The 20,830-nt window shown below is 34.4% G+C and overlaps 2 protein-coding genes and 1 long non-coding RNA gene across 9 annotated transcripts in view; 2 read left to right on the top strand and 1 right to left on the bottom strand.

Annotated features, from left to right (window-relative positions):
* The first annotated feature begins 1,341 nt into the window (after positions 1-1,341).
* atf7ip2 (activating transcription factor 7 interacting protein 2) lies at positions 1,342-9,424 on the top strand. Of its 6 annotated transcripts, none has more exons than XR_012401000.1 (12): positions 1,342-1,501; positions 2,408-2,499; positions 5,272-5,403; positions 6,044-6,130; positions 6,221-6,300; positions 7,321-7,373; positions 7,466-7,521; positions 7,716-7,758; positions 7,845-8,013; positions 8,422-8,606; positions 8,708-8,766; positions 8,841-9,424. XR_012401000.1 is itself a non-coding variant. In XM_009299462.5 (12 exons), the coding sequence occupies exons 2-12, from the start codon at positions 2,410-2,412 to the stop codon at positions 9,234-9,236; spliced, it is 1,110 nt and encodes a 369-aa protein (XP_009297737.1). In that variant the 5' UTR covers positions 1,342-1,501; positions 2,408-2,409; the 3' UTR covers positions 9,237-9,424. The 6 variants fall into 6 exon arrangements, 4 of the variants coding, with proteins under 4 accessions (XP_009297737.1, XP_073800630.1, XP_068074119.1 ...); XM_009299462.5 differs by having other exon boundaries at positions 7,845-7,897; positions 8,546-8,606; XM_073944529.1 differs by having other exon boundaries at positions 1,342-1,976; positions 7,845-7,897; positions 8,546-8,606.
* A 457-nt stretch (positions 9,425-9,881) lies between these two features.
* LOC137490126 (uncharacterized) overlaps positions 9,882-20,830 on the top strand; it is a 58,285-nt gene continuing 47,336 nt past the window's right edge. The window contains exons 1-2 of the long non-coding RNA XR_011009492.2: positions 9,882-9,987; positions 15,538-15,704. This is a non-coding gene — a long non-coding RNA (uncharacterized lncRNA). The remainder of the gene's footprint in view (positions 9,988-15,537; positions 15,705-20,830) is intronic.
* emp2 (epithelial membrane protein 2) overlaps positions 11,705-20,830 on the bottom strand; it is a 28,466-nt gene continuing 19,340 nt past the window's right edge. The window contains exons 2-5 of one of the 2 annotated variants that reach the window (XM_068216679.1): positions 18,268-18,382; positions 16,548-16,644; positions 15,535-15,675; positions 11,705-14,028 (exon numbers count right to left, since the gene is read on the bottom strand). In XM_068216679.1, the coding sequence (XP_068072780.1) occupies positions 13,859-14,028; positions 15,535-15,675; positions 16,548-16,644; positions 18,268-18,345 (486 nt within the window). In that variant the 5' untranslated portion in view covers positions 18,346-18,382 and the 3' untranslated portion in view covers positions 11,705-13,858. 2 annotated transcript variants of the gene reach the window in all.

The following is a 20,830-nucleotide window of genomic DNA, read 5'->3' as shown; positions in this document are numbered from 1 at the left end:
AAAACATGTTTTGTTGTTGAAAAACCTGTTCAAATCCACAAAGACCCTTCTTTCCATTCCACAAAAAGATTCTTGATTTAAATACCATGCTAATCTTTTTTTTAATTATTCTAATTATCTTGTTTTTGAGACCAAATAATTTGTCCTTTTAAGAACAGATGACTGAAAGGTTATTTGAAAAACTATAAATGGTTCTTTTAGGCATCGCTGCTAAGCAGCAGCCCACCTCAGCATTAGTATAGCCCTGCTTGTACCATTAGCATAAAATACCCTTCTGTAGGGTGTCCAACAACACACAACCATTAAAAAGAAATATTATACTTTGCTGCACAGTGGTATAGCAGCATAATAATTTGCAGCATCCCTCTGAAAGCATGTGTGGGAAATGCTAATGCCGGTTGGACCCTAGGGTGCTCCTGGGCCATAACATTTTATATCTCAATCACAGATGCGGTAAACTGGGTATTTTTAGAAAGGGAAACACTTCATTATATACCTGAGCTGTACAATGGATGCTTAATTTATGTAATTTCTCCAATGGATGCAGCCTTTATGATGCAAGCTGAGACTGCATATCTCGGTGATGCAATGTCAGACAATGCCCTTAATAGTGCAAGTGATGTCACTGTGAGGGGTAGGGTTAGAGGTGGGGTTAGGTGAACTCATTAAAAAGCACTGGATGCAGCTCAGATTGCACTGCACAGGTCCGCATCCAACATCTCCAACCGCAGGGTGGCGCTTTATCCTCGAGGGGCTAATGTGTTCATTTTTCACTACACTAAACTCAATAGTGTGAGGGGTGAAATACCTAATAAATAAACAAACAGGGAAGCAAAACTGATAAAAACAAGGATTGCGGGAGCACTGAGCCGATCAGCTCCCAGTCTGACCATATATTGGTGGTGATTGAGGGTCAGCGATCATTTGAGTTTGTTTCAAAGAATCGGTTCAGATGACCGACTAAGTAAATTTCAGCCAGGATACATTTCTGGGTGTTCACATTGATATACTGTGTTAAAGCGTATTTAACCTTTGTAAATAGTTGCCTATTCCATCTGACATTAAAAGGATGTCCTGTATCCATTACTTGACAGTAAATTCTAATGAAAACATAATTTAGAAATACATTTATTTTTTTATTTGAAAATGTAACGTTCACTGCACCAGATAATTGATCAATTACACTCAAACACTCCCTTCTACTGGATCAATAGACTAGTACAGTAAATCACGAACTAAACATGTCAAATAGGCTGTTCAATCTGAGAACTGTTGACTCGTCAAGCCGCTCGAACCATTCCTGCAAGAACCGATTCCAACAATTCATTGAAAAGATTCGACTCAGATGAACGACTCATCATTTATGAAGCAGTTGCCGCTTACCCCAGGACCTCTCGTGGAAGGACTTATTTTATTAAGGAAGCCCAATATCGGATGAAATCCCCGCTGTGTCAACACACACTAAGCTATTTACCTACTGTTTAAGTTAGAGATTTGCAAGGTGGGTTATTTTTGAGATTGTTTTGGCAGGACAATGCACGCGGTATTCGCGGGCTTCTTTTGGAGTTTGTCACGCTCGTTTTATGGCGAGCGCTAAAACCATGCTTTCCCAAAACGCGCTGCTAATGCACGTGTTGGCAAATAGAAAGTTTTGTTTATTACAGTCAGCTTATTTACTGAGCATTTGAATTTTGCCACGGTCGGACTTTGCGTCTTTTTCTCTGAACCAGAATAGCAAAGTAAATCTTAGCATCAGCGTTAGCTGCGGTTGTCAGTAGTAACCGTACGCTAGCGTGTTGTTGTCATCGCTAAATTTAGTAACTGTTAACGTTTTGCGTCTCGGAGCAAAAGATTTAGCATTCATGTAGCAACAAATGTAGGTAGAGCTTTTGACTAGATGTACTTCTGCCATATCCCGTTAATCACTTCCGGGTTATAGTCGGAGCTCTTTATTCATGTTCAACCATGGGAAGCCGGTGAGCTGTAAGAACAGTGTTTAAAAGTTATTAGTAAAGATAAGTAAAATGTCTGTTATTCTATATGTGAATTCCATTCATATGAAACAAATCGCTGATGGTTGCATTTACAATTTTACGAGGTATATCTAATTTGTTAACGTTATCTATTAATATGTAACTCCTGATCAAAGAAATAAAGCGAGATTTGCATCTCAGACTTTCCCCTTAATAATATAATTTCATAAAATTATTATTTGCAAACTCTAAATAGCGAAATCATATTAACAGCCAATGATTTTTAAAGTACAACGTTGTTCACAGTCAAATAAACAGTGGTAATGTTGATTTTAAGTCATACTTGCATGCTAATTCCAATCTAATATTCAAAGTTATCTTGGTAAACAAATGTGTGAATATAAAACCAACTTTACCTCTATCTCACCCCTCAGGTATGAAAAGGAGCAGATATGAAGATGATTCTGGAACGTTACAGTTGGCTCCAGGCAGTGGCCAGAAAGCGAGCAAGCTCCCCCGATCCGAGGCAAGTGGTATAATGAAGATGATAAACGACTTATCAAATGAGTTTACATCTTTGTTTTGATATGAGAAAACAGAGTATTTTGTTTGTTAGACTTGTTTTTTTGTTTGTTTGTTTGTTTGTTTGCTTTTTGCAAAATTCAGACTTCCTTCAGTTCATGAGCTGTGTTTAAAGTTAATGTGGCCACAGGTCCTATAATGTTGAATTTGAGTTTACATTACAGAAGTAATATTGACTTGCAATTCTGCAAAATCGTGGTTGCACAAAAGTCTTTAATGTAAATCTGTTTTTATCAATTTATCATCTGTAGTATATAAATGTGTACTTAGACGTTTATCTAAATCAAGTTCACTGGTAAAAAAAAAAGAAAGAAAATCTGTATTACAAAATATGCACTGCATCTCAGCATCTGAATATGCAGTAGGGCAGTATATGAGCCGATCAGTATGTTCAATGAAGTCATAGTGATCCTAAAACTGCAGGCAAGAAGAACCTGAATGAAGGCCAAGACCCAAAAATGGTAGATAGTAAATTTAAAATTTCATACTATATTTAATGTCCACATAGAATGTTTTAAATATAGTACCTATACTCTACAGTAATTTGGCATTTAGGGTAACAGTCATTTTAGGAAATATTTTTGCATTTAGTAGATGCTTTTGTCCTAAGTGACCCGTGATCACACATCCAAAGCTGTGGATTGAGTTGGAGTTTTGGTGTCTTGTTCAGGGAAATCACCTTAGCTCTGGTATGGGCTATATGTATACGAACCTTTAATTTTCAGCCAGGCAGCCCAAGGCCTTCCAGTGAACTGTCTTTCCATTACAAAATCATCATGTTTAAACTCTGATTTCTTTAAAAATTAGCGATCTTTACTGCCTGTTAGATATATGATATGAAGTGGGTCTCAGATCGGACAAGAAGCACAGCATTAAATTCTGTTTTTTCCTGCCATGTTTTTAAAATATGACAAGTTATTTTATCTCAGTATTTTCAATGTAATATCTGCACTAGCCTGTTGCTACGGACGGCGCTAGTGATTACAACAGTCTTTCATCTCGTTTTACGCTTGAACAACTAAATGAATGCTTAAGTCTATTTAACTGAATGTACTGTAATTACATTACAACATCGATGCTGTAAAAACAACCTTGTGAAATTAAAAATAGTCACATTAAGCTTTCACCGGCAGTTCATTGTTAGCTTTAAAACTCTAGCTGTGCATAGAACCCATAGAGGGTAGATGTGAGTGCTGGTTAGCCCCCTACAATTCCTTACTTGCTGGGACTTTTGCATCACACGTTTAACTGTCTAACCATTAAGTCAGTGAGTCTTAAATGTTCTTATAGTGAGTCTTTCATGCAGATATATCTCCTCAGGTCTTAGGATAATTTTGCATTCAGACGTTTATGTCAAACATATCTTTATATAAGTTCAGTATTGTTGTTGCAGATGAAAAATAAGACAGAAATGCTATTTAAATATTGACCAGTTGGCTTGATATTATTAACTATCAGTCAAACAAACATCTTTACTGAAACCTCTCAATTTTATGGTTGGTCTTGGGCATCCATCATGTTTGTAGTTCATTTACACCTTTCGTTTGTAGTTCTAATCAAATTCACATCCAATGTACTGTGGGCAATATCAGTGGTTAGAGTATGGACGGTTCTACACTTAAAATTTTTACTGGAAATAGTAAACCATCCAGGAACCAACATACTACAATTTGGGACATACACTTTCTATTTATAAATGCTGTTTAAGATTTCGGAGGCAGCAAGTGTGCACATTGTTTAGCACATTAATTAACTGTAATTGTAATACTTTACACTGTACTATCTTTCAAACCAGGTTTAATCATTTAAAATGTACTATATTATTAGTAGGGTTATTTATTCTTTTATATATTTAATAAAGAAGGGAGAATGCTTGTGTATATATATATATATATATATATATATATATATATATATATATATATATTTATTTATTTATTTATATAAATATATATATATATATTTATTTATATATATATATATATATATATATAAATATATATATTTATATATATATATATATATATTATATATATATATATACATACATACATCCACATATATATACAGTTACAGTGAATTGTGATTGAAGATTTTTTGATTGAAGAACTTTTTTTTCCCAATTCGATACTTTACTTTCATTTTAACATGTTTTCTATGTATGTAAAATGACACATTTTATTTGATGCAAACACCAAAATGGAATTTTTCACTTTTGACCTTAACATTAGATTTAGAAAAATGACAATATTTCTTAGCTCACATCAGTTTCATTTCCAGCTATTGTGTAAACATAGGGTTATATAAAATATAAAAGTAGGGTTATTTATTCTTTTATATATTTAATAAAGAAGGGAGAATGCTTGTATATATATATATATATATATATATATATATATATACATACATACATACATCCACATATATATACAGTTACAGTGAATTGTGATTGAAGATTTTTTGATTGAAGAACTTTTTTTTCCCAATTCGATACTTTACTTTCATTTTAACATGTTTTCTATGTATGTAAAATGACACATTTTATTTGATGCAAACACCAAAATGGAATTTTTCACTTTTGACCTTAACATTAGATTTAGAAAAATGACAATATTTCTTAGCTCACATCAGTTTCATTTCCAGCTATTGTGTAAACATGCTTTGCAGTATGTAGCAAGCATTTCAACTCGCCATTTTTTGCCTTGTTCGCTGATAGGTTGAAAAGATTATTTCAGAAAAGGTTGGGACTGCAGTCGAGCAGTCTGACTACAAGATGAAAAATCTGATGGAGAGGATCAGTGAGGTGAATGGTGAACCCAGATATGATGCCAGAATCAAAAGTCTAGAAGTAAGTGGTCAGATTTCCCAATTTTTAGTAATAACACAGTTTGTTTAAAGGCACCTTTCTGGCAACTCCAGAACCCTATACAATAAAACAAGAGCAATAAAACAAATAATAGAAAAGTATACACAAAAATAGTGCAGATACAATCAAGTATTAAAAGCCACCTTAAGTAAGTGAGTTTTGAGACTTGTTTTTAATAGTAGTTTAGTCCTCTTTTGTTCTATCTATAAAAAAAAAAGTCATGTATTAAAATTTCCTTGTTGGCGGCGCAGTCAGTAGCACTGTTGCTTTACAGCAAAAAGGTCACTGGTTCGAGCCTCGGCTGGGTCAGTTGCCATTTCTGTATGGAGTTTGCATGTTCTGCCCGTGTTCGTGTGGGTATCCTCCGGGTGCCCTGGTTTCCCCCACACGTTTAAAGACATGATGCGCTATAGATGAATTGGGTAGGCTAAATGTTTTCAGTGTATGTGTACGAATGAGAGTGTATGGGTCTTTTCCAGTGATGGGTTGCAGCTGGAAGGGTTTCCACTGCGTAAAACATATGCTGGATAAGTTGGCGGTTCATTCTGCTGTAGCAACTCCTGATTAATATAAGGACTATGTATGCCATTGCTACCACTATATATTTTCTCTTTGCTTTTAGGCCCATGTAAGAAAAATAAAACGAAGAGGAGATGCTGTATTTGCATATATCAGAAAATGCAGGTCTCTGGGGATTTCTCATAGTCAGGTATGAACTGAGATTTTATTGTTAAAAAGCTGAATTGCATTTTTGTGTGTGCAACTCATCACTCTTGTGTTGTTTTTATCTTCTTAACAGTTTCTTCCTTCTTTAAGCCCTTCTTCTGGACAGCCACAGCGATGCATTTCTCCAGCTGAATCGCTAATTAATACCTCCAGGTATTTTGCAATATTTTATGCATGTTACAGTCTTGATTCATGAAACATCAGTGAATAAAATATAGCCTATGAAGGATTTTCGATTTTCTGTGTTAGTTTAGATGCATGTACTGCATAGGTTTTAATGCTGCAGTCTGATGCCTTTCCATTCTGTTTGGGAAATGGTGCAGTGGCTGTGTGCCTGCTGTTTGAATGACAATAGCTAAAATATTCCATTTACTGTTTAATCAGAACATATTCTAATAGAGTGATCAAAGTGAAATCATCTCAGTGCTCCCCTGTGGATCTTTTTCTTTTCAGTCGGTTGTTTTTTTAATTCAGTAATGATTCAAGGCTGCAGTCTTGGCACCTTTCCATTTCTTTTCTTTCCCCGAGGTGCTGCATGCCGAGTGGCGTTCCTTCACTTTCATGTGTGGCTGTTGCAGTTCTTATAAACTAGTGTGCTTCACTAGGAAGGCGTTCATTGCAGCTTAATGTTTGTGTTCCAAGGCCGACAAAGCAGACGCATTCAACCCATTGATTACAGCTATTTGTTTTCCTAGCCATCTGCTTAATTGGTGAATTACTGCAGTCACGATTCACTGTAAGAACTGAAGTGTGATGGACAGAAACTGGGAATGTCTGACTGCCTTGCAGTGATTTAAATGTAACAAAAATAATGATTTTACATGATATAAGAGAAGGCTTTTGCACAAAAATCATGAGCATTGTAAACAGTGAAAGAATAGTAAAAAAGGCATTGTTTTTATTGTGAAATCACTGTAAATTTATTAGCACTTAATTTACAATTAATGGTGGTCAATACAGAAAAGCTATGGACACTCCTAAAAGCGTGTGATGTCATACGAAGAGAATGGCTAGTGAATTAAATGAATTTGAGCATCTCAAAATAAAAAAAAATATTCTGTGCAATATGTATATTAAATTAGAGTTTAGTGGTTTATTAAGAGATTTAAGAGATACATTTTTAAGTGAGTGTTGGGTAACCAATTCGTTCACTCCATTATTTATTTTTAACAGAGGTTCAGTCAACGGAGGATCTATTAGTGACAACGCTTCGGTGTCATCAGCAGGTCATGTTTCTATTACCATCATAGTATTTTAACTGCTAAAACATTTGTATTATAACCTTATATAACTAAAGTGATTGTTTTTACATAAATAGACAATGATGGGGATGTGACACTGAGAAGACCAAAGGAAGGCTTCTGGCAGAGTTTGGTAACTATTTTTGTCATTGTTTTTAATCTCTTTAATAATCACTTGGTTTTTGTGTATTGGAGGATTTTATTAGAATTGCAACATCTGACTCATTTTATTTGGGTAGACATAAATGGTCTGTGCTGGAGAAAATAGCCTACTGATGTTTATATGTAAACCTAAAAATAGTTTTTTTTTTTTTTTTATTATTTCAGCGGTCTAAGAAAAAGGTTGTTGACCTTACAGAAGAAGACAAAGGTATTTGATCTTGCTTTGTAGTCAAATTTTATTTAAAATGCTGGACTGTTGTGTTGACTGTATTTTGTGTTTGTGTTGTGGTTCAGGTTCAGCTCCCAGATCGAATGAAGAGAGACTGGTTGCCCAGACATCAGACCAGGTATGCCAAAAACTAATTTTAGAGCCATTTCCAAATTCTTTCTTTCTTTCTTTCTTTCTTTCTTTCTTTCTTTCTTTCTTTCTTTCTTTCTTTATTAATTTATTTCCCGTTTGTTAGTTTGTTTCTCACAATTAATACTTTTTTTCCGCATGATTACAATTTGCATCTTATAATTCAGAATTGATAGTTTACTTTTCCCAATGGGGCTTTTTTTTTCTTGGGGAAAAAACATTTAATTTTGCATCTCATAATTCAACTTTTTCCCTGTTATATTTATATTTAACAGCTGAATGTTTACATTTCACAATTGCAAGTTTTCATATCACAATTTGTACTATTTTCAATTGTGAGTAGATTTCTTACAATTGTAAGTTCACATTTCTGTGTATTGTTTTTTTTCCTTTGCTTTGGAATTTTGAGTGTAGTTAATACGATGGTGATTTTTCTGAAACTTTTCTGTCTTTGTTTTTGCTTTGTTTATGTTTGTCAGTGATTTACAATAATAATACATTTCATTCTCTCAGTTCAAGCTTTTCTCATTATCATAAGCTCATATTGTGATTTGATATAACAAATTTGAGGGGAAAATTAAGTCTTGATATGTTGCACATATTATAACAATTCTGTTTTCAAATCTGTGCCCTGCAGAATTTGAAACCCTCTAAAAAGTCGAAACCCTCAAGCACTCCACCACCTATAGCCATTAAAGGTATGATAACATTGAATTAATCATGTTTATCATAGTTTCATTCTAGAAATATAATTAATGCAAGTCACTAACAGCTTTCTTATATTACATTTCTTAAACAGAAGAAAATCCAAGCAATACAGAGGAGGACCGTGTCACTTCCTCGGGACAGTTTGAAGAAGTATGCAAATATTTTCCACTACACCAAAGAGTTTTACATCAAAATATCCATTTACATGTACCTTTCATTCATAGGAGGACTGGCATACCAAACTACATCCATTTCCAGACACTCCATTTCCCAAGGAGCTTCCGGTTGCAGCGGCTTCTTATAACTTGCCCCAGAAACCAGTACTGAAACTAGCTCGAATTGGAAGTGCGCAAGAACTGAGCATCGCGTGGAACGTTGAGCGGAAAGATCCCCACGCGGCTGAGATGAATTGCTACCACATTTACGTTTCCCATGAACACAAAAACGGCACGTTCTCTCCATGGAAGTGCCTTGGTGTGATCAAAGCCATGCCTCTTCCTATGGCCTGCAAGGTGTCTCACTGCAAAGGAGATAAACGACTGTGTTTCATCATTGTGGGAAAGGATATTTTTGGCCGTTTTGGTCCATATAGTGACATCCGTACCGTTGCACGGGGATAGATATGATTTCGGTGACACTTCTTGAGTGGGTAGAACTCATTGTTCAAGTTCGGATTGTTCAGCAAGGATTAATGTGAAACTTTATACTGAAATATGGAGTAAATATTTTTTTTAAAATGTTTGAATTTCCTAAAAGACGTTGCGTTTGCTTAAAAAAATAAAGTTAAAGCTGCTAGTTTATGCTTTCAGTTTTTGTATTTTTTGTTGTTTTTTCGTACTAGGCATACGGGTTATGTTCATCAAAGGTCATTTTGTCTTGTATTTGAATGTCACATAGAAGTATTACGAAAGAAGTTGTGGTCTTGTGTTGTTTTTATTTGTTATAAAGCTACAAACTGATTTAGTTTGTATCTGGCTTTCGTAAAATGAGGTCTTAAGTGGTATGAGTCAACAAAGCAATCACTAGCCATAATAGACTGGAGTGGAATCCTATTGTCTAATGTAAGTGTCAGAAAAGCAATTCAGAGACGATATTTGTTTCCTGTAATGACTGCATTTGAGGATTTTACTTCACGCTGCTGCTGAAATGACATTCAGCTCAAATGAAACGCTGAGGAACTGCACATTTTGTTTGTCTTCTTCATCTGACACACCTGATTCATCTCACCAGCTCATTAGTATACCTGAATTCTGTGTGGAAGACTTGAGTTGAATGTGTGCTGGTAAGGTAGGAATGCAAATTGTACAGGATTAAAACATCTGTCCTGAGGTCTGCTGTACAAAACGCGTTGAACCATCTCTGGGGTGGAAAGTAAGTTTTGAGTTGCTAAATCCAATGTGGTTAAAATTGTGGTTTCACAACGCTTGATATAATTTTCAAGGTTTAATCCAGAGTTTGTAATGGGGTATATGCACACAGACTTTTAATTTCAGTCAGCAAGCCCCAGGGCTTTAGGTTAATTGTCATCCCATACAATATAGCTGCGTTTAAGATCTGATTTCTTAAAAAAAAACATAAAATAAATAGCAATTTTCACTGCATGGCTGAGATATGATAAATAGTGGGTATCAAGCCAAACAAGAAGCACAGCATTACATTTCCCCACCATCTTTGAAATATGGCAACTAATTTTACCTCAGTAGCCTAGTTTTAATAAAATTTCTGCACTAGCCTGCTTCTAACGACGGCGCTAACATTTAAAAGGTCTTTTGTCTCTTTACGCTCAAGTATATTTAATTGATTATATTTTAATTACATTACAGCATCGATGCTTTAAATTGAAAATAGTCACACAAAGTTTTCACCGGAAGTTCATTGGTTGAAAAACACGAGTGCATTAACTGGACCACTGGAGCAGCAAACAGCTGTTTGACACGACACCTGAGAGGGTTAGTTGGTTTGATTTATTTCTCTTTTGAACATTAAACAATATTGTTAGGTAACATACATTTAAAGGCATTTTCAAGGCAGATATAAACACATGAGGGGAAAAAAAACTGCTAACGCTTCTGAACTAAGAAATGTAGCCGCAAACTAGTAGTGACTAGTGAGTATGCTTATTTACACTTATTTTGAATAATTACTTTTCAAACTCGAAGAAAGGTATTGTGTATACACACACTGCATGAATGAAATGTATGTTTTGTTGTTATTGTCACGTGACCTACCAGCGTCGGTCTTATCCAAAGGTCTTACCACTTTAGTGCCATTCATAAATTCTGCCCCGTGGCCCGTGGGATAGTAAAGTGTCCATTGAATGAACACTTCAGAACCTCACCTCTCTTTGCCCAATCGTTTATGAGCACTATAAATTTAGACATACTACTTTGGTTACATACTGGATTTTACCTGCTATATAGTGTTTGAGTTTCTGCAGCTAAACCTTGATATTAGAAAAAAATCTGCATTAGTTTGAAACACAATCCCTTTGTATGGTTTCATTAAGTTATTACAGTTTTTCTCCATTGGACTCATTTCTTAAAACGCAAATTATCATTTGACAAAACAGTGTTTCAGTTTACCACAGCATTAGCTCACTTGCAAAAGCTCATACCTTTCCCAAAACAGTTCACTCGTGTCAAAACTAAATTTCCTTCTCATTTAAACAGTCAGTGCCCCCAAAATGCTTCGTCCCTTTGGCATTGTGTAAGGACTGCTAGTCAAAATGTTTAGATGTTTGTCATTATTTTTTGTATTTGTCTAGCTAACAGAATAGTATAAAACTGAAAAAGAAATAGGATTTTAGGGTAAGAGTAGCCGCTATGGTTTGACATCACAAGAAGTGTCACAGAAGTGCCATTTGCACCCTTGCATTTTTCCAGGCACTTACTGTATATAAAATGCAGGGTTAATATCATTACATTAAATGTAACATTTTACAAATAATGCCTTTTATTTCGTGCTTGCCTTAGGTTTTGAATCATACTGGTTTCCATACGAATGACTCTGCAGTATTATGGAGGGGCTTGCTTTACAGTACATCAGTGTTTTGTGTTCATCATCAAAGCATAAAAAAGCCTCAAGACAGTTTGTTTTAATGTAAAATACATTTATTTGATTTAAAAAAGAACAATATTGAGCCCTTAATGGGATCAGTCTCCAGAAACAGAGCAGACCTGAACAAGTCAGCAGACATTTAAAAACAAAGCTGCCATTGTGGTTTCATTTCCGATTACAAAAGCCTTCTTTAAAATGAATTAAACCTTCAGAAAAGTGAGCATTAAACAACCATGTTCAGGCCTGTTGATATAATACTTCATTACAAAAAACAATATTAACAGCAACAATGCAGTTAGTCTTAATAAATACAGCTTAACTTCACTTTCGCCTAAATGATTTTAGCTAGTTGCTTTTAATTCCATAGCAGATTTGAGGACGAAAATATAAAAGGGTTAGTTCGCCCAAAAATCAAATATCTGTCATCATTTATTCTCCTGTTACTTATTTGAGTTTCTATTGAACACAGATTAAGTTCTTCTAAAGAATGCTGGTTGGTGGTACCCATAGGCTTCCATGGTAATTTATTTCCTACTATGGAATCAATGGTACACCATTTTTCAAAGTATCTTTTTTTTTTTTTTGTTCAACAGAAAAAAGAAACTCATACAGGTTTGAAACCACATGAGGGAGAATATATCGTGAGGTAAATTTAATTTCTGGGTGATCTGGTCCTTTCAGACAAGAAAACTGAAACCACTGGTGTGCTTCACCAACACCTTCATCCTACGGTTATTATTTGCATGAATATGACAGAAATCCCAAGTGCCCTAATCAAACACAACGCCTAAAAAAAACCTACAGATCTGTACTTATGTTAATAATGATTTCATATTAAATGCTGCAAACAAATAAAAACATGCAATATAATTAATTAGTCAACACTAAAAGACTATTTTACATAAAAACAAAAACTATACACGAGAACACATCGTGCCACTACTATCGACAATTTGTTCAGCTTCAAGTATGATATAGTGCTCTGCAAACTGGCAGCACGATATTTCATATTTTGTTGGTTTTAATGACTTCTTCCCAGCCACACACAATGACCCGGAAATATCACAATAACATGTTATTTAATACAAACTGCCAACTTCACACCATTCACGTCAAGCCCATAGTGGTTCCATTTTATAAATATGTCCTATTATATCTGCCTCTCCTGTCTTATTCTATTCCTCTCTAAATCACAAGATTCTAAAAAATGTGACACTCTTAACAAAATCTAATTATGTTTCCAGTATGCAGTGAGTAATATTACAAGTTGACTTACTTTGGCAAGTACACTACCAGTCAAAAGACTTTTGTTTTTAATGTAATTAAAAGAAGTATCTTCTGCTCATCAAGGCTGCATTCATTTAATAAATAATACAGTAAGATATGTAAAAAAATAATATAATAATAGCATGTGGTAGTTAAAGTGTAATTTAATCCTGCACTGTGAAACATATTGCTGCCTTACAGGATTCGTTCACAAATTAGTTTTATTTATTTTATAAACATTATAAATTTATTTCACTGTTGTAAAACTGAATGGGTCCTTAGAGTAAAATTAAATACATTAGTAACTGTACTTATGAATGGAACTGAATGTATAGTGCTGACTGCTACAGTTTCTACAAAAAGATAAGGCACTTCAATTCTGATAATAATAATAAAAATAATAATAATAATAATAATTTTCTTGATAATCATATTATAATTTCCCAGTGATGGGTTGCAGCTGGAAGGGCATCCGCTGCTTAAAAATATATGCTGGATAAGTTGGCAGTTCATTCTGCTGTGGCGACCCCAGATTAATAAAAGGACTAAGCCAACAAGAAAATCAATGAATGAATCATAATATAAGGATTACTAAAAACTGAAGTAATGATGCTGAAAATTCCACTTTTCATCATGGAAATAATTTACATTTTAAACTACTTTCACTAACAAAACTCTCATTTAAAATAGAATTAATATTTAACATCTATTTATACAGTTTTACTGTATTTTTGATCAAATAAATGCAGTCATGGTGAGCAAAATTCTTTGAAAAATGTAAACAAAAAAAACAAAAAACTGATCCCAGACTTCAGACCGGTGGTGAATTTTCTGTTTTTATCTACTTTTAAAAACAAGTTTTATTAGAATTCGAGTGTCTTGGCTAAGGCTGCAGATGGTGAGGTGGTATGTTGCACTTTTATTTGCGTTTTCTCAGCACTAGATACATCAGGCCACTCAGCAGCGTCATTGGGAACGCGACCCAGGCCACAACGAAGGAGTAGCCATACTCTGCATTCTTAAACTCCTGGCCATTGAAGGTTAAGCCCTCTGCTGTGTAGATAGAAGCACCGGTCATCACACAGAAAGCTGCGGGTTTAAAGATGAAAAGAAGATTTAGGAAGGTTTTTTTGTAGGTCTGTTATATTAATACAGACTTAACATTCAACAAAAGTTTCATTGAGTTTACAGTTCATAGTCATGTGTTTGAGTAAAACACAATTTTAGTTTTGTTCTGTAAACTGCTGATTTATATCACATTAGTGTCACATTCATCACATAATGCAAAATAAAATGTCACGCGTTACTTCAGAAGAGTTAGGAAATATTTGAATGGAATATCTGATAATAAAACACAACACAAACATTATCTGGTACTCTGAGCTATTGTTTTTGGGGAAAATGCTTTAAACGGCAACGTGTTTGGAAGATTGTTCCAAAGAACTGTTTTCAAGCATTTAATGAATAAATCTAAACATTTTGCCCAAGCTAATACCTAATAATGGGACAGAAATAAGTAAATGAAATTGTATATAATTACAGTTGAAGTCAGAAGTATAAGCCCCCTGTTTATTTCTTCCCCCAATATCTGTTTAACAGAGAAAATATTTTTTCAACACATTTCTAAAAACAATAGTTTTAGTAGCTCATTTCTAATAACTGATTTATTTTATCTTTGCCATGATGACAGTTAATAATATTTGACTAGATATTTTCAAGACACTTTTATACAGCTTAAAGTGACATTTAAAGGCTTAACTAGGTTAATTAGATTAACTAGGCAGGTTAGGGTAATTAGGCAAATTATTGTATAACAATGGTTTGTTCTGTAGACTATCAAAAAATAGCTTAAAGGGGCTAATAATTTTGACCTTAAAATGTTTTTAAAAAAATTAAAAGCTGCTTTTAATTTTAGCCGAAATAACAGAAATAAGACTTTCTCCAGAAGAAAAAATATAATTAGTCATACTGTGAAAATGTCCTTGCCCTTTTAAACATAATTTGAGTAATATTTAAAAAAGAAAAAAATATATATATTCTTATAATTCTGACTTCAACTGTATATGTCTGTATATGAAGAGTTCAGATGCAAAAATCTCTAAATGCCATCTGAATTTTTCTTTTAAAATTAGCATTTTTATCAGACTCCTGTATGTAGGTTTCATAATATCACTTTTATTACAATACATAAGTCCTTTTCAGGGTCTTTAAAGTTGAATAACTCAACATTAACTAAGGAGGTTGAGAAAAACTTTCATTTTTGATGTAAATTTCAGACGGCTCTTGGAACTCTTCACATATATATATTTAAAGTTCAATATTGTATAAATAATGTAACTATTAATAAAAAAAAAACTATTATGATACAAAAATAAATAAAGCAAGTCCATAAAAGTTACTCCGATTTACAGACTGAAAGATTGACCAAAAAGAGTAAACCACACTAATTCAATAAAGACTACACAAGTGCATGTGATACTAAAATAGCACTGGTCCTCTTGGCTTGACATGTGGCCTAATGACTGCTGTGCGTGCATGCATGTGTGTGTGTGTGTGTGTGTGTGTGTGTGTGTGTGTGTGTGTGTGTGGACTCACCAGACAGAAGCTGAATTATGGCCGTGAAGACGAATCTCTCTCCCTGCTTTAGACGGAAGAGCTGAAGAATGAAAACAAAGAATCCCACACAGCACAAGATGGTGGCCAGTATCATGGTGGCCTGCACTGCCTGAAGATATGCTGATAAAGACAAAGACAACAAACACAAGGTTTGAAATGGGCAGAACTTATCTATATAGTGCAGTCGTAAAAGCAGCACACAAAATACAGTTTAACTGTTAACTAACATAAGATTGGCTGTTCACCAAACTTTGTTTTTTAGTCCGAGTGAGATTCAGTACTCAAATCACAATAAGCGGCAGTAAATGTCTGCTTCTGGCCATCGATATGCGTAAGTTGTGATGTATGGAACAGTTAACAAGTCCAAGTCTCTACTCACTTGAAAAATAAAAAAATAAAAAAATTCAATAGCCATTTATAACCACTGTTGAGTCACAGATTAAAGTTTTCACATCAAAATTGATGGTGTTTTTTACTATTTCTACGTCGAAGGATAATTTACAGTCTGCTAGTCTGAGATTAAGCATGGAAAGAAACATTATGATAAGGATTTTAATAGTGTTTAAGCGCACTATTTTGGGATCTCGTTTGGCATCTTATAAAGTATCTTACAGAGCACTCGGACCTGGAAACTGTGGCACATTTCAGAATTAACAAGTGGATAAGCAACTTTAAATAATGTCATATAGACCATTTTAATGGGGTCATGTGATTGGCCCATGAACATTTCCTGCTTGTTATTAAACTATTTTGTAACAAGAGGCAATTCAATAATAACTTAATGCTAAAACAGCATAACATTGACTATCAATAGGTAGCTCTTTTTAAATTCTCAGAAGCTTTGGAAATTAAAAATGTAAAACAGGAAATATGTTGGGACCATTGTTTTTGTTTGCATCCCTCAAAATGGTCTATGAGCCAACATTTCATTAAGCCCTATTAAAAGAAAATAGTGTGCATTTTATCAAGACTTACTGAAAATGGAGGCCTACCTGCGTCATAAGTTGCACTTTTGGGAATATCATAGCAGGCTGTGGTGTTGCAGTTATACCAGAGATCCATAGAGAAGTCGCCTTTAATCCTCCATGCCTTGAAAAAACAGTGAAAATACCAACACACTTTTATTTCAAAGATTCTTTTGTCAAAATGTGTATGCAATGTTTTTCCCATACAAACTAATGCAAACACTACCCACCATTTAGAGATTCAGCGAACAGTTTCTTGTGTATTAGTGTGTTCGTCATGTGAATAAATGTTCTATAAATGTTGTTATAGCACTAGTTAACAGATAGTAGGACTGCATTGTTTCTGGAATGTACTTTACTGGGTATTTTGATGGTCCATTTGAGTATTAGACTGTCTGCTTAATATCTGCTGATACAGCTCCTTCAACAAACATTTAACTGACTATAAGAAACTTTGTAAGTACATGTCAACTTACACTAACCCTAACCCCAAACTAACAGTCTACTTATAATGAGAATTAGTTGGCATGTAGATGCAATGCAACTGAAATTCAACAAACGAACCATCAAAATATAGTGTGATCCTTTGCTGAACTGAAAACAAGATGGATTCCTCTAAATTACTGGTCAATAAGTGTTATAAAGATTACATTTTATTCTGTTCATTGCTGGACATAATTCAAATTATTTATTGTAAAAAAGAATTGTTGAAATGTTGAATTTTAATTATTATTTGTATTTATATAGTGTTTTCATAATGCCTTATCAGTTGGCTATGATAAAAAGCAGAACGTAAACACTGCCACTGAAACAAACAATGCTTTATGCATAAATCAGCATATTTTGCTGATTACTGCTGATGAAAATCATCAATAGTTGTCATGTTTTGGCTGGACTAGTCAATTAAATGGAAAAAATATTCAAATCAAGCAGACTTGAAGTCAGTTTCTCAGAATATTGCATGTTCTCCCTTTTCCTTTTTACTAAGTCATTCGCTATGTGATTTGGCAGCATTCAGAGTTTTTTCATAGTTTTGACAACATAGTAGATAACCATGATATCCAATGCTGGTGTTTACATTGAGTATCCCCATCAAGGCCGTGCCCTGACAAAATTGTAACGTATGTGAAAATGCTCAACTAAATACTTTATTTGGTTTAATTTCAATAATTAAAAAGCACCATATCATTGGTAGTCATACAGGGCAGTCTTATTTTATCAAATTTAAGTTTAGCATAAAGCATTAAAGATTAGCAGACAGGCAGCTGACTCATTGATTAATTCATAAGCTGACAAAAGTCTTTAATCCAGAGTAGTGGAGCCCTTCCTCCATTCACACCCATTCAAAATAGTTTTAGCATTCACACTTTTGGTTTTACGGTTGAAGGTTGCAGGTTGTCTTTAGATTGAGCTTAATTAACTGGTTTGACCATATGATTGCACAATTTGAACTTGATCCCACCAGATTCAGTTTCAGATGTTTGTCTTTAAACAATCCTGCATGAATTGTGTGTATGAGTAAAACACAGCAAGTTTAAGCAGTATCACAACATGATCTGAATATTCGGACTGCTAGAAAGTTAAAACAGCTAAATGAATTTTAATTTTGTAAACTGGATTTTATCAGTAACTTAGAAGCGTACCCGTGTATGACCTCAGAGAAACATGATGCAGTTGCTAATAGTACCATAGAGCAGTAATAATGATTAACACAGACTAATTAACCAACTCACAAAAATCAGCTTACATTATTGATGGTTGCTATGAAGAGTAGTATTGCTGAGGTGATATGGAAGAGGATGATGAAGGCCAAAATAACCAACATGGTTGATGGTGGAACAGAAAGTCAAAAGCAGAAGGATCTAGAAAAAAAGAAAGACACATGAATATTATAAGCATCCTGTAGAATAAATTCACAGATACTGTACACACGAGAGCTAAGAGTATTAGTATGCACTCCTCTGGGTTTGGTGGGAAAATAAACATGTGCACATTTGAACAGTCACTTTTTACTCTGATTTTTGACCTCAGGTGCACTTTTCCACTACTATTTTTCCACTTTTTATTGATTTCATAATACAAATCAGGTGGCACGGTGGCTCAGGAGTTAGCACTGTCGCCTCACAGCAAGAAGGTCTCTGGGTCGAGTCCCGGCTTGATCAGGAGGCATTTCTGTGTGGAGTTTGCACATTCTCGTGGGTTTCCTTTAGGTGCTCTGGCTTCCCACACAGTCCAAAGACATGCGTGATAGGTGAACTGAATAAACTAAATTGGCCATAGTGTATGTGTGTAAATGAGAGTGTATGGGTGTTTCCCAGCACTGGGTTGCAGCTGGAAGGGCATCTACTGTGTAAAACATGTCCTGGGTTCATTCCGCTGTGGTGATCTCAGATGAATAAATGGACTTGAATGAATGAATAAAATGAATTACATTTAAGGATTGCAAAAAAAAAAAAAGAATGTCAATGGCAAGAAATCAAAGGACCCACATTCCTGGATCCATTTGATATCTACATTAGCTTGTGTGATTTAAAAATGACAGCTACTCTTAATGCATGTATTAGTTTAAGTAACTGCCAATCACAACATGTACTCACACATTACAAAAAATTGAAACTTGTATTCATTAATATTATATAATAGACATGAGCCTACATGATATCAAACTACTACTATTGATATCAAAGATTTATAATAAGTATTGCTTATTTTAAGCTATTGTTGGTTAATTTTGCTTTAGATATCTTGCACTGTCAGCAACAAAAAATACATTCATTCATTTTCTTTTCGGCTTAATGCCTTTATTAATCTGGGGTCGCCACAAGGGAATGAACCACCAACTTATCCAGCATATGTTTTACGCAGCGGATGCACTTCCAGCTGCAACCCATCACTGGGAAACATCCATACAGTCATTTACACGCATATACTATGGTCAATTTAGCTTACCCAATTCACATACACCACATGTTTTTGGACTGTGGGGGAAACCAGAGCACCTGCTGGAAACCCACGCAAACACGTGGAGAACATGCAAACTCCACAGAGAAATGCCAACTGAACTAGCTCGAACTAGCGACCTACTTGCTGTGACTTGATTGTGCTACCCACGGCAACACCGTGCTGCCTATACAACAAAAAATTATTATTTAAATAATTATTTAAAACATTATAGTCAAATTAAACATGTAAAACTATTTAGTTAAGCCATGAGACCTTATGATTTGTGTTGTAGAAGCTACACTAAAATAATCTGACATAAATATTTAAGTTTAATCAAACTAACTTTGCAAGTCATTTCATCTTGCATCAATTAAACTGACTTAAAGCGTCAAGTAATAAATAAATTATTATATTCAAGTAATTCAACTTATTAAAATTCAAGTAACAAAAACATGTTGTCGTTAATTTTTTATCATATAGTTTTTTATTCTTTATTTATAATGCCTTTGCTGTTTGATTTTATTATAAATATTTCTGATTCTTCCTCATTTAAGCTTCTTTTTTTTTTTTTTTTTTTTGCTGAAAAACACAGTCAGCTTCCACCTACGTCACACACGTGAGTGAACTGCTAATTTAGCTTTCCGTGATTCACTGCAGCACAGCCACATACAGACAGCCTATATATATCCCAGCCCTGCACCACAGCCGCTCCGAGCCATTTATGAATGGCCTTTTCCCCCCTTCACCTTGTATAGTGGGTGCTAGTTTATACTAGATGTGAGAAAGCCATTTTTTGCACTGAAATGCTTTAATGCTCAGTACTTGAGGATACAATAAATAATAAAAAAAGACACCCCAAAGGAAAAAAAATATGCTCCATAATATTGTTGTAAAATAGATCACATTTACAAAACCATACACAGCGAACAGTGTTTCAGTTTGTCAGATAACACAATTCTTTACAAGGTTAGATATGTTAATATAGACAAGCCTTAAACTCTGAAATACAAGACATTTTCTGAAGATAAAAGAGGTGTATTACTGAAGGATTTTGCAGATCTTAGTTTGTAGAGTTCAGAATAGGCTTGGTGTGAATGAATGTATGAAAATGTATGGGTCTTTTCTTGTTATTAGACAAGAGCACAAAAAAGGTGAAAAGAACAAAGTGAAAGAAAACACATATTCTTAAAATAAAGTACCAATGAGAACCTGCAGCTTTCACATGTTAAAGTGAAAGTTTTCTTAATCAAGATTAAGCTGTTTTGCTCTCTGTGTATGTGGTGTTATGATCATCCAACCTGACCTGAGGTGGCGCCATTGAGCTAAGATACAAAACGCTTGCAGCATTATAAACAAGCATCTATCAG

The sequence above is a fragment of the Danio rerio genome, chromosome 3 (genome assembly GCF_049306965.1).
Source record: "Danio rerio strain Tuebingen ecotype United States chromosome 3, GRCz12tu, whole genome shotgun sequence".
Classification (NCBI taxonomy): domain Eukaryota; kingdom Metazoa; phylum Chordata; class Actinopteri; order Cypriniformes; family Danionidae; genus Danio; species Danio rerio.
This window is presented reverse-complemented; position numbering and strand designations above follow the sequence as displayed.